This window comes from Lepisma saccharinum, chromosome 17, assembly GCF_977018435.1.
Source record: "Lepisma saccharinum chromosome 17, izLepSacc3.1, whole genome shotgun sequence".
In the NCBI taxonomy this organism is placed as follows: domain Eukaryota; kingdom Metazoa; phylum Arthropoda; class Insecta; order Zygentoma; family Lepismatidae; genus Lepisma; species Lepisma saccharinum.
In genome coordinates, this window is record NC_139245.1 from 3,848,929 (window position 1) to 3,863,850 (window position 14,922).

At 34.0% G+C, this 14,922-nt stretch overlaps 1 protein-coding gene across 1 annotated transcript in view; it reads left to right on the top strand.

Annotated features, from left to right (window-relative positions):
* The first annotated feature begins 413 nt into the window (after positions 1 to 413).
* LOC146001478 (T-box transcription factor TBX20-like) overlaps positions 414 to 14,922 on the top strand; it is a 162,080-nt gene continuing 147,571 nt past the window's right edge. Inside the window, exon 1 of the mRNA XM_083138842.1 lies at positions 414 to 1,270. Within this exon, the coding sequence (XP_082994968.1) occupies positions 1,147 to 1,270 (124 nt within the window). The 5' untranslated portion in view covers positions 414 to 1,146. The remainder of the gene's footprint in view (positions 1,271 to 14,922) is intronic.

Below are 14,922 nucleotides of genomic sequence, written 5' to 3' on the forward strand. Positions count from 1 at the left end.
TCTGACATCCTGTATGTTTTTAAGCGATGGATTTTTATGTATGCTGGTGCATAAGTTGTCGACAGCTTGTTTTGAGGTTTCTTTTAATTTTTGAAGCTCTTATTGGGTCAAATAAAGTGCACGAACATGGTGATTTGCACGGCAATACTCATGGATCCCACTGTACAAATCGCTATAGCAGTTACTTTTTACCATTTCTAGAGATTCGTCTCTCGTCTGCCAGGTAGCACTTCTGCGAAAAGAATTCTCAATTTTCCTCGCTCCCGTTTCAGAGGCGATTCCACTTCTTCCCCCGGTTCGGAGCACGAATGCCTCCCGCGTCGCCCGTCAGGTGGGTCTGGCAGCGCCATCGTAGCGGCATGTCCTCCTCGCCTCGCTTTGGCCGCGAGGCTTATCAGAGTTCGCCGCCGGTGGCCGAGGCGCAGAGATCCTTCCCCGCCCTCCTAGAACCAGGTGGCACTCGGCTTCCCCCGTGCGTGCGACGTTGCCGGCTGGGTGGTTCGGTCAGCGTCCTGTCAGCACACCCATCGTCGGACGTCCGCAAAAAAATGGCACCCTCGCCACGGAGCTGCCAGTCCGGAGTCGCCCACCGCGTTGCTAGGATACGGTGCATCGCGTTCTCGACCCTGTCGTGAGCTGCGGCTGACGGTGGACCGACACGTGACATCCAGGAGAATTCCGCCGAACGTTCTTCAAGGAGCTGCGACACGTGAAGACTTGCACCTCCGGGTCACCGTGCGGGTGGTCTCGTCCCATATGTGAGCCGTTTTTGCATGTGTGTTCTTGTGTGAAAACCCACGTGGTGAACTGGCATATTTTTTTGTGCGAATTCCGGATCCCTTCACGAAGTCTTCCAAGAGGATTTTTAACGAACTGACTGACAGAAGCTTTCCCGCGCGATAAATGGTTCCAAAACTCTAGCCCCGTCGGTGACGGCCGAAAAAGACTTCCGGTGTGACCGGAAGTGAGGAAGGAAATAGCATAGGGACCGAAACGTAAACAAACACACGCGCCGGCACGATGGACGTTCCCCGAAGGATTCCGATTTCGATGCCGATCAGTGTTCGTTGACACCTCTGTACCTTTCTTGGTGGACTTAAATGTGGCGGTGCATTGTCCTGCTGTGAAGGAACACCGTGATCACCCATGCTGGTGACCACGACGATGGAGGACAATTGCCCTTTGAGAGCTTCAGGAACGGACTTCTCCATCGCTGCTATCATGGCGAGACAAGACAGGAAGAAGGATGACGACACCATTCGACCTTTGGGTAAGTATTCATTGATTAGCACTATCCCGTTAAATTCTCAAACACAAAAAAACAAAAACTCCTAGATTTATGCAACAAGACAGCACTTCCCTCCTTTTCCTCCTCAAAAAAACACTCTTCATACTTACTCGAGTGTCTCAATTGAAGATATTTTATTCTATAAAATTAAGCTATTCGCAAGCAATAAAAACCTACTGTTCCTTAAAATTTTATAGCATATTTAGAATAATATTCATTGAAAAGTTATTCTTCAAGACGCACACATAAATTTAGAACAAATTTCATAATTGCTATTGAAAAATACTGTGTATGCAATGTGGAGACCCTGTGGCATGTTGTGCACATAATAGAGTCTAAAGTGTTCCATGAAATTCGGAAAGAAAACTTTAATTTATAGGTTACGTTAACATTTTATGTTGGAAACCTATTTTTAGGGTTTACATTAGTTCCGCACTTCAAATATGCTTGAAAAGATAAATAATATATGTCGGAATAGAAATCTAAGTTTAAAGTCTGTGAAGAAAAAAAAGCTTCCAACGGACAATCAAAATGGAGAAAAATCGTGAACATGCTTTCATTCCATTGTTGAGCTTTACAGCTGTAACAACAAACAAAAAATACTAATTTAAAAATAAGCGGAGCGGAAATACAAATTTGACAGAAGAGTATGTTTCTGATTATTTCCTCAAAGACAGGAAGCCAGAAAGATGCTCGGAAAATTTTCTAATGCTTTTAAAACGAAAAAAAAACCTTCTCATTCGTTGAAAAGGATTTTTAAACCGATATAATGAGATTATGCAAATTCCTACCTGCAAATTATACCCAGATGCATGTGCTTAATAAAATATGTCTATGTATTCATTCAATATTTTGTAGGTTTTGAGGTCTTTGTTTAATACAAATAATATTTTTCACTTATTAATGAACTCTAACACGCAAATTATCCAGATATATTATGTTGATAATTACTACTACAAGCAAAATTATTAAATGAAATATAACTTGCGCGACGCTGTTAAATGTAGGGAAGGTTTCAAAACTTTTAAAATCTCAAATACGTAGTTTTAAACGAATTCATTTTACAAAAACTAATTCTGAATCGGTCACAAACCTACACGATTCTTCGATCTGTCCGAACCTTGAAACTATTCAGAGAAAAGCGTCTGATAGACAAAATCATGTTTCAGAGATTCGAAATTTATATAATCATACATTCCCGACGTCAATCGGAAAAATAGTAGGCATGGGTTATTGTTTACGTTTACAATCACTTTCTGTATTGATTTTTAACGCAGAAACAATTATTCCTAGATAAATATCATGCTTTCCCGAGCATTGTTTGGTGTGTTTTATATCTACATCTATGCCTATTTTTGCATACTCCCTACTCGACGAAAAAAAACGGCCATGTCTGCTAAATGATTTTCTAAACTAGACGAAATTAATCCTTCTGAAATTGTCATTGAATTATATGGCTTGTACTAAAAAATATATTTTTAAAAATTGAATATTGATTGTGCTTTAATTAATATATTGCACATGACAATTTAAGAAAGTAGATTTTAAAATGATCTACGGTAGATATTTGAAAACAATTTTCGTTTTCTTTACAATTTACAAAATGTAAGCCTACCACTTCTTATTCACAGGGAATTGAACATATTCACTAAAACAACAATTATATTGCACTAAAAAAGTGCATAGAAGATATATCTCAAATAAATGTCTGACATCTTCAAAGGTTTATTCGCCTATTACATCAGTACCTATTTAAAAATTTAATATTTTGCCTAAAATACAACGGGTTTTGGCACCTTTTCGCAATGTTACGAAAGTCTCACACTTCCTAAAATATAAAAAATATATTCTTTAGAACTCAGCACATAATTGTGTACATTATATAAAGAACATTTCTTCTATTTTACTAACAGATTGGCAAAAATGACTTGCACGTACAATGAGCAAAGGAAGGTACCGAACAGAGTTCGAACTAATGCTTGACTTTAAAAAGTGGATTGAATGAGTATTTTACTCTGGATTCTGATTCAATGAACACGTTAATTGTCTCTCAATTAATGCATATAAATGCCAAAAATTAAGTGCATTATACTTTTCTCTGAATGACCATGATATTGCAAATATAATTTCAGTATAACGTACTTTAGAAATTTTATAATAGTAGCTTTACAACCGAAAATTTGTTTAATTGTTTCTCTGAGATTATTAAGCTAATAAAGAAATCATCGATTATACATCATTAATATTAACCAGACAACATGAAACATAATTTCTTAGAATTTTGTATCAACTTCCTAAAATGGAATAATATTGCAGTCGAAAATTTCATGTATATTTTTACCTTCAACTGAAAAGTTGGAACTAAAACACTTTTCAAAAATTGAATTCTCGTTTAAAATTCCACTGCTAATGACAATTCAACAACATAAATGAACATATTATTTAAGTTATGTACATTATATTTTTCGCAGATCCTCTCTGATAAATATTCACCTATTTTTTTTAAACTGATGAAGAAAAAATAACACAAGAGAAACATATTTCAAATTTCTTCGGTTTATATTACACACGATTATGCACAAATAATATTTGTATCTATGTATACTGTATTATATGTGCAATACGTTTCGTAATCAACAAACATTCTTTCACCATGACATATAATAATTGAGATCAATATTGTTTTACAGCGGAAAATGAACGGATGTTTTCCTGAATGTAAACGTTCCCATAATTTATTTATGTTTTGTAAACGATTAGGCTGTACAATTACTTATCTCATCTTAGTATGCGTTTGACACGATGTTCAGATGTTGGTCTATTAGGAAAAGTTTAGCATTTTCCGAAAAATAAATAGAAAAATCATTGCATTGCATTCTTATTTTTAATCGTTTTTCTACAATCTTGGGCTAATTACAAGGATGAGGGCTAATGATGATTAGATGAAAAATGATACAGAACACTGAGAAAGAATCCCCAGATCAAGAATCGATTCCGGAATGTTTCTGAGTCAATCACTCAGAACTATCGCTCCCCGATTGGACAATATAAACATTTAGAATTAGCTATTATATGTAACAAGTACAATTGTTAGTGAAGTAATGACGTTTTATAAATTATACGATCATTTCACATGTATTTATTCTAATTTTGAAACATATTTTGGCAGTCTTACGTAATCAAATCCCGTCTATTTTCTGTGTAATTTTAGGTTCAACATTATTGAGTATTTAGAGTAATACACTCCAAATATAATAGAAATAAGATACATTATTTCAAGTAATACTTTGATTTGTAACTTAATGTATGTGTTCTGCCTTTCGATCATTTAACTCAGTCGATTCGTTTATAATATTTAAGAACTGAGTTTAATATTCAAAATACACAATGACAAATCTAGAAATGCATTTTAATAAGAGACGTGCCCATTCATTAATATTAACATTTATAGAATTCTGGTAGTTATTAAAATAACTTTTTTATTCCATCTCAAAAATTTTTACAAAAATATAACCAAATATGAGGATTTAAGTTTTTAGTCAATTGGAAAAATGTTTTAGAGCATACATTTTAAATCCATATAATTCTTAAATTACATTTTTGGCTGCTACCATATTCTTTCCATGCCATATTGACGGCATCTATATAAATCAAATTTCTTCATTGGATGGAAAAAGTGTAACTTCTTCAGATTTGCTGTATTCCCTAATTCGAATTCAGTATGGATAATCCTTTCGGCTTCCCCCAACCCCATTTCATTATTAAATCATTTAATCTTATTGTCCTGATTAATCAATAGAGATATTAACGCGACTTAGAAATAACTAAATTTCAATACAGTGCATACTGACTGGGAAACAAACATAATTTACATAATTTGTGATTACAGTTCCCATTGAACTTTCTAATCTACATAAATATATCATATTTATAATGTTATTGATAGCATTATTTGGAAAGGTTTTACGTTTTTTCCAGATATTCCAAAATTAAAACTTCTTACAACAAAGTGGACTACATTATTTTATCAATCTTTTGCCTAAGGCTTTGTTTTAGGGTGTATTTTGGGAATAATTTTCTAAACACACTTAATTTTAGGAGAGGTGGAATCGTTCGAATTTATAACGTAATGAATTACAAACCCAGTTTTCTGCAACAAATAACTATTACTGTGATACTCGATAATACTAGTAGGATGCCGCGTTGGCCAATCTCGGCATCCACGCTTTGGACTTCGAGTACCAACATTGGCATAGGTGAATATCCATTCAACAATTCCAGTTTATCATCACTCATCATAATCTTCCCAATTAGCCTAAAGGGCAGAGAAGCAACGTAAATTAAGAAACATAAAAAAATGTCTTCAAACTAAATAGAAATTTCCTTTCTCTTGATGTAGATACCAAAAGTGTAGGAAGACTCGATCAATGATAAGCGAAGAGGGGAAATAATTTCAAGCCTATTTTGTATCAATTGTTACATTTAAGTGCATATAAATAGATTTGTTACAACCGTGTATTATAGCAATTTTAATGTATTCCTATCCGTCAAATCTACAGTTACATGTCTCTCAGAATCGTTTTTGAAAAATTAACCAACACCTCTACGGGAGAAATTATTGTAATTGTACTACACAAACGCTGCAGAAGAGATATATCGTTTTCCAATTAACTAAGATAGGCTGACCAGTTTTTTCAAATTACAAAACTGGACATTTTTCATATTTTCCTGAAGGAAAAACGAGACGTCAAAATATACACATTATAATACAAACTGTTTCGTATGTTTGAAAACTAAATAAATACTGTATAAATATGCACAATATGGTGATATGCACTGCACTACAACTAAACAGTGATTTAGAATTAGAAATCATTCACTGATATTTTGACGATGAATGGATCTTTTTCAGTGCATCCATCTTTTTTCAAATAACATTTTGTAAAAGTTTGCAGACGTGTGATTAGAGTTTAATAAACATAGCTAGCTCTCAAAGTTTGTACAGAAAGAACATTCTTGTCACTTGTCCACAAACCATTCATGTACATGAAAACACTAGTTTAGTGGGGGCATTAGTTTCAAGTAAACAGAGATGAAACTCCCAATATTTTAAGAAAATTGGAATATGGCACATTGTTGACATTGAAATGTAAAATAATTTCTACCCAAACAATGCCATAATTCATAGTAACACTAGAGAAGGTGTATTGTTGCAGTAAAAGTCACTGTTTGTTACAAAAGAGGGACATTTTGGCGTCCCATTATATGTCCCAAAAAATCGGGACAGAAGTTTAAAAAAAGTGACTGTCTCGGCTAATACGATCATATTAAGTTAACATACACTTCACCGTCAAATAATAGATAAAACTTGATAATGATATATAATCGACGAATTTTATAAACTATAATTTCTTAAATTTAGTATACACATGTATTTTAATAGAGTCATTTCACTTTTATCGTTTAGCGGTTTACAAAAAGTCGAACAAAATGCTTCTTCGTTCCAGTTCTGAATTTCAGACATTCTAAGATACAAAAGATTCTTGGATTTCGATCCTATCTTTTCCGTCACGCAAAACAATCGCATTTTCATTTAGCGAGAAACATGCAAAGAATAAAAATTGACCGTGAATACAACAAAAGACGAACGTTTTTATATTGGCCCGTCATTGTTCGAGATCACTTCTTGACTTCGTAGGAAGGGTTGCAAATTAAAATATTCAAGCTGCGATGATTTTTACCCGAAGGAATAGATAGAAATTGCATAATATTATGTATTTGATTGCCCATTTTTTAAAATACCTCAGAAATGGCTCAAGGGTTTCCGTTATAGTATTAATACTTGCACGACAATGCTTCTATTTAATAACTATTTGAAAAGCTTCTAAAATGTAGTGATCTAATCACTGAATGTTTGAATATCGTAGGAAGTCTTGGTGTAAGATCAATATTTCAGTTGTATTTCGTTTACAAGAATAGCATCGGATAGAGTAATTACCACCGTTATGCAAAGTAAATTTTCTAACCTCGAATTATTTTAAAATAATCAAATTTGTAACATTTGAAGCAAGTTAAGGCTTACTAAAGGTGTGATGAAAATGTATGAGGTACCGATATTTTAAAATAATCTGAGGTAGAGAAGGCGTATAGAAATCAATCTGATGAAGTGCATAATTGTAAATTAGTAAGAATTCAAAGTTTATAGATGTCATATAAACACGCGTCCAGTGGCATTAAATAGTACTATCGTGCTTGTGCTTAGCAAGAAATTCGAAACAATTTTTTTTTTTTTGTTATTATCAATTTCATTTATTATTCTCTAAAGCAGTATGACAACTGTCCTAATGTGCAAGTTCAGTGTAATTCTACTGAGTGCACACATACAGCAATAGAAAATTTTAGTAAAGCCAGAAATAAAATCGCCATTCTCTAAGTCAAATCATAATTTGTAACATTTCCTGTAAACTGCATTCTAGGCAAACGTGGCTGGCTGGCTTGAACCACAGCCAGGAGATAATCGTCCGTGAAATTTGTTATTCTGTGTCTTGTCAGTGTGTGTTTGTGATTGTCCGTCTCATCATACCTAATCACCATTCATGCTCGTCGCGATAAGCCGAAGATGGCAAAAAAGTAACATAAAACATACCAAATAAAAACAAATTAAAATAAATTTTTTTTACACCTTTTACTTGGGGAAAAAGGAGCAAAAAGTACAGAAGAAGTGGAAGCAAAGTTGATAAATGCTAATAAAAATAATAACAAAAGCACACAAGATATATATGCACAATAGCCTACAGCACTAATTTGAACTTATTTCAGTTGAACAAAGCGCTAATGATTATCCAGAAATTCTATTCTACTTCTGGCATTATTTGGAAACTTCAAACCGATTAAAAAGTTTGTAAAATTTATACACTGCACAGAATATATAATACGGACACACAAGTATCTTTTCACATAAGCGTATAATATAGTTTATCAAGATACTTACTGGTTGTATATGGTGTGTATCTAACGTCAGTAACAGAGATTCAAATTGTATGATTTCCGACATTTCTTGTTTCATTACAAGACCATGCTCTCAAAACATTTTTCATTTAGGCTATCTGGATTTCATAAATAAATAGGCTTAAGATAAAATTTGCATATACTGCGATAAGATTTATTTTATATCATTTTAATACATTTATATCCTGTAATGTAGACTTTGGAAAACGTTTCTCGCTTTTTTCAATTCACTCGCTTCTGCGGACTCTAAAGAACTCTAAAAACAGTGTTTGATTACATAAAAATACCTTCTTGACATATAAATCTTAAAAATAATATCAACCTTGGAACGTACTTTAGCAAATCTGGAAATAATAGGCACAAGTATGTACAATTACATGTGCACATCGACAAGCAGCCATATTATTTCTTTGAAATTTGTCACCACCTTTTAAAAAAGTACTGCGTTTTCTTTGCACTTGAACATTTCGCATTACTATTCATTTTGGATTATCGATGAAATCAGTAAAGGAACTAAAGTAGTCCTCAGTCTTAACTGTATGCAGTATTTTGTTAACTTATATTTGAATAAACTTAAATTCTGAAGTGTTAAGTCGATTCAATCATAAATGCATTGCACTAAAAATAATACTATTTACCATTCTCCTATTATTATTCACTTCAATACCATATCCCGTATCATCAAATATTGAAAATTGATTTTACTTCTAGCTCAACAAATAAGTGAATATCACCGAACAATGGAGTAAAATTAATTCCAATCAATTCAAATTCAAATCAATACTAATTATTTACATAGTAAGTTCACAAACTTTCACTCTCATCGAATCCAACATCAGTCTTAAAAAAAAATGAAATTAGTTCATTTCCTGGCAATAATCCGGCCACCATTAGTGTTGAATATATTCTCTGTATTATTAGAATATCAATCATTTTTGTCCGTGTGAATTCAAAGAATTAGAAGCAGACTTTCAACTCTTCCTTGCAGTTTTAACAAGATCACAACTCAACCCGAACTCATCAGAGTCAATGTACACTGCCATTATAATTAGTATTATTAATTGATAATCCATTTTTATTTGAACGTTTCTTACAACGTCAAAAAGAACTAAAGATGTGCAAGTTTTGTGGTTATTTGCAGAAAATTAAAGAAAAACAAACCATTAGAAATGTTTATCAGTTTAAGTATTTGCATGTTAAAGTCACACGAGGGTCCTAAAACAACCGTTTTAATTGCTGTTGCTGTAATTGAAAACGAATAGACAATAATTTGAACCATATTCAATATACATTTTATTTCGTTGTATTTCTACATCATCATCTTATATACGCGAAGATAAAGATGAAAAATTCACCGATGAAAAGATATAACATAACGCATGCACAGAGAACCACATATTCGAATAAATGTGTCCTATTTTGGTTTCAAACGTAATGAAGTTTGTGAAAAAAAAACAGAACTATAAATTCAATTTTATGAATACTTTGATGTCATGAGTATAGTGAAAAATATTCTCATTTTATTTTGAAAAACAAAATTACGATTTGTGTAAAATGGATTATAGCTGCACAATTTGTTACTCGTTGGTGTTGCTTTGTTACTAATAATGTTTTGCGTAATTCTCACCTTGTTCGCGTTTCCATTTGTTTGTCAAATTGAAATGCTTCTTTTGTATACTTATCTTTATGCTGTCTTCCAATGTGAAAAATTATCAGAATATGAGCAAATGCGATTCAGTACTCAGATTCCGAATACTTGAAAACAAGGGTAGACCCACAACTTGATTGGAATTCTATTTATATTGTGGCAGAATAATGACTGCAGATATTTCATGATATTAAACCACAGCTAACGTACAAGATAGGGATAGTTTGATCAAGCATTAATGATAAAGTTGGCACACGCGTTTGCGTAGATAAACCAATCAACATAGGAGAATAACCAATTCATTCGAAACAGAAATATGAAGTCGTATATACATTATGTAGTCCATAAACGCCTCACATTCTGTTCTTTTAATGGCGTAACTTCCTATCCACGAAGCCTCAAACGTATAACTAAAGACAAGGATAATAATGCTCAATTATGGTTCGATTTCTTTCTATCGCCGTTGCGTTTCATTTAGATGCGTAGCTCGTGTGTTACATGGTGTGAGCTTGAAGGGGGTGCGGGGGGCGGAATAGAGGGGTTGGCAAGCACAACAGATTCTCGGCTCAAGACATCGATTTCCGGCAGCTGCACCCTCGAAGCTACTGTTTTCGTTTGCCTAAGGCTCGCTCTTCTTTCAAACAAGGCCATTAATGGAAAATCCTAACTGGTTTCTATGATACTGCTTGTAGCGAACACCCAATGTAGAATTCCCACCATGTAACAACGGTAAAAACAATTATCTTTAACAATATTAGTGCTAAGAAGCCAAAATATGACACTGATAGGACTCGGCTGATACCGATGCCGATGTATCAGAATCGGGCCGATACTTTTCCGGTGTTTTGATTGTTCGAGGGATCCGCAAAAACGGCGCGCGACACTTTCGCAGTGTCTAATTATCCTGAACCTTGTGCAAAATTTGAAGTTTCCATTAATTTTGTGCAAGTATTATGAGAAAAAAATGTATTTTGTGATTACATAACAGGCATTTTTTAGAAATATTCTGGTGTAATTTTTACAATATTCTAAAACAAAACTCTGGTAAGTTGATGCTCATAATCGGAGTTGAATACTCAGTCACTAGTATTAGTCAATATTTTGAACAATTTGTAATTGTTACAATTGTCAAGCATAAGTGTCGGTTCAAAGTGGTACCGGCTCAGCCCTACAAACTATGACATCATAAATGTAAAAATAGATCAAAATTCAGGAGAGGTTTAGATGGGGCCAAAAATAAAAAAAAATAAAGAAAAACGTACATACATACATACAATTATTATTGTTTTCATTTCAGCATTGGAACTTCCCTTTGTGAAATAATCTTTTCTGGACTTACGGAATGGAAACAGTAATTTTCAGAAAATTTTCCGCACTTAAGTTCTTTCAATACATTATCATTTGAAATTTCCCAATTGTCGGGTTCCTGTAAATCGGGAAATGATTTTCTGAAATGAGAATGTTTTTTTTTTTGCCGAATGCCGGTGTACCATAATGACTTTGCATGAGAGTTGGTGGACATTTAGAGGTATGTTCTTACGTAGATATTATTTGAATACGTTTAAATTTTAAAAAAAGAAAATATTTTCTTTCCAACACAGTACAGTCAGTTGTTTGTGACACTTCTACTGCAGCTGTATGCAAAAATTTATTTGAGAGTTTGAAACATTAATATTGTGGGGATCTCCCACCCACGTAGCCTAACGGTTAGCGCTCTCGTTTTTGTGCAAGCGGACCTGGGTTGGGGCACCGGTTGGAGCCTTAAATTTCTGTTCTCAACCTGGCCTCGCGAGAAGAGCGTTGAAGAGCCACGATGCGTTGCCCAACACGCCACCCAACGAAACAACTGCTTTAAAGGTTCTGGCCCTCAGTAAGCTATTTGCACAAATATTTCTGACCATTTACATAGCTAGGGAGCGGAAGTTGATGAAATGTCATCTTTTTTCTGACATCTCGGACACGATGGCTATTAGATACACACAATATTACACTTCGTCTAGAACCCAAAAAAGGTAATTTTAACATGCATTTTGTTTGCTTTTTTTTTTTTTTTTTTTTTTTTGCCAATTTTCAGGTTTTAGGTCTTTTTCCCCGATTTTCGGCATTTTTCAGTCATTTTTCGCAATATTCGGTGTATTGTTTCGTCATATTTTGTCACTTCTTTCATTTTGGTAATATTCTTGATTCACTGTAGGTATACGACTTTTTCATTAAATTGTTTTAAAATTATTCGGTTGTTCCCATTGGAAATCCTCGTTGCATATTTTAATTGAATGTGCATGTGATATTATTTGGTGCATTTTTTGTCAAGAAAGATTGCATTAAATTTAATGGTCATTTTTTGCACTTTTACGTCATTTTTCCTCATTTTTTAGGACATTCTATAGGTCATATGCCTATATTTTTTAGGTCATCAACTTCCGCTCCCTATATATAACTATACTTTGTTAATTAAATTCCCTTCCTCGTTAGTAATACATTGATGCAAAATATCGAGCGAATACAACTGATGCATTTTATTGATGCATTTTTTGACACAATCGTACACAATGAGCTAATTCAATCAATCAATATCAATATACACTTACACGACCCCTAACTCTACAGGGCGCTGTTTGCTATTTTAATAAGGGGGTGATATGTTCGTCGCCGTTTTGCAATTTGTATTAACGATTTGTCACTTGTCATGACTCATTCCAACATTCTGGATAAGCACTCCTTTCAAAGAGACCAAAATTATACATTTAACGGTGTCAATTGATGTACGAAAGATGCATCAAGCATGCTTTGACGCATTTCGAGTTCTCTGTGGTTTTACAGGTTGTTTCAGGCTACAGTAGTTGTAGATTTCTTTTTACATTGTAGTTGAAAGAATAAGTAATCTTCGAATGGGGTAAGCAACACTTCTTATTCACACATACTTTTACATTACATTACAGCTACAAGTTAATTCAACCAGCAATTGGGGACTGTGCAATTGGGTACATTAATGCTTGCAACGTCAAATTAGCTGAGCTATGAAGGACCATTTAACAAGCTGCAAAATATATTTGCTCACTATAACAAGTTTTCATTAATAAAGCTCAACGCAATGCAAAAACTGCAGATAATTTCTCCTCCATGTTCAATCACACGAATCGCACATAATGCAGCAATCGCGCACGTATAATCCATTAGCCGTACGAAAATGACAATTACTACGCACCACTTTACTAAATGGAAACAATTCGTTTCCGGAGGCCCCACAGCACCCTTAACAAGAGTTCGAATGTATTGCCTTCTCCCCCGGGTCTGGTTGATGTGATAATGCTCTTTGCGGGTTGATTGTCCATTGCCTCACCTCTTAATTACTATGGGACGGAGCGGGCCGGGGATGACTGATGATAACATAAAAATCAAATGAAATCTAGATGGCCCGTTTCGAAAACCTTTTTCCGTTTTGAATGTTCATCTGGTAACGATAATAAATCTTACTGATTGTATATGAGGGGGAAAATATATTTGGATTTTTTTTGGGCAATTTCGGGAAATTGAGAATGCAGGTTAGAGGAGAGAGATGTGACAGAATGAGAGTGAAAGTGAAGGAGGGATTGAAAAAGAGGCAGAGACCGTTTTGACCAGGACAGTCCCGTTTCAGAGGCGTGTCCCGATTAAAAATCGACTATTTGTCCCGTTTTATAAACTTTTAGGAGATAGCTTGAAAACCAAGTCTAAATTTCAGACACATTTCATGCTAAGAAAAAACAGTTGATGTGGCAAAATAGCCTGCGTTTGAATCACTGTTGAATCCAGCCACTTTCCTCCGAGGGGGGCATCAATATTCACGGGGGGAGCTTTTAGGCATCAAATTATAAGACTATTTTTTAAAAAAATTGCCTCTTACATCAGATATGTAATTAAATTAAATTAAGTGTAAAAGGCTTTAATTAACTGTTATTTTAAAAATGAGATGAGAATCAATAAAATAGGAAGAGGTTAGGGACCAGAAGCAATGCACAAGTCATACCGAGATTAGAATAATTACCTTTTGACAACAGCAGATTACATTTTCTTTATTTTTTATGATGTATCATTTATATGATCCATATGATAATAACACCTTAATAATAACAATATTTTTAAAATTTTCATGAGGGGGAGGGTAAATTGATCTCATTGGGTGTCCCGTTTTGTGGGCAAAATATTATGGTCATCTTAATTACAGAGCATAAGACAGTGAGAGAGATTGAGAAGGAAAAGGGGAAAGAATAAGTGAGAGAGAAAGAGAGAGAGAGAGAAAAAAAATTGAGAGAGAAATGGACGGAATAAATGAAAATAATAATTTAGAGAAAGTAATACAGTGAAAAGGAAAGATTGAGAGACTACGACAGCAGAGAGAATAAGAGATGAAGGGAAACAGAAAGATTGAGACAGAAAAAGTAATAACGATTATAGTTATACGAGTAAGTATGAAGGTATGATTAATTCCAACATATTAGACATGGATTTCTTACCTTCATACGTGTCTGTACATTATCATCATACAAAAATGGAAAACGGGTTGGAATGTTCGTTTTTAGATATCTAGATCATAATTAACTTTACATTCAATTACTTAGAGCAATGAAGGTATCTTCATTTTCAACTTTATAAAATAAAAATACTGCAAAAAAGGGTCCATTCCCTTCTATATTTGATGTGGTTGTATGGGAAATCCAAACAATCTTCATTTTGTGTAAATTACATATTGCGCTACGGAATTTTTTTCAGTCATAAGTACCGTCACTGGTGATATTTTGTGTACTTACACCCTACAGTGCAAAGGACATAAATATAACAAATGTGTAAATTAGCACACAAAAAAGGTGTAAAAGTTACACCAAAAACAAGTCTCTAACTGCATCGAGTATTGAATAGAAAATTCTTCAGCATTTATATAATTTTATCATCATCATTTGGCGATATAAATTAACTCTTTAGGTCAGTTTCGCTTCTGAAA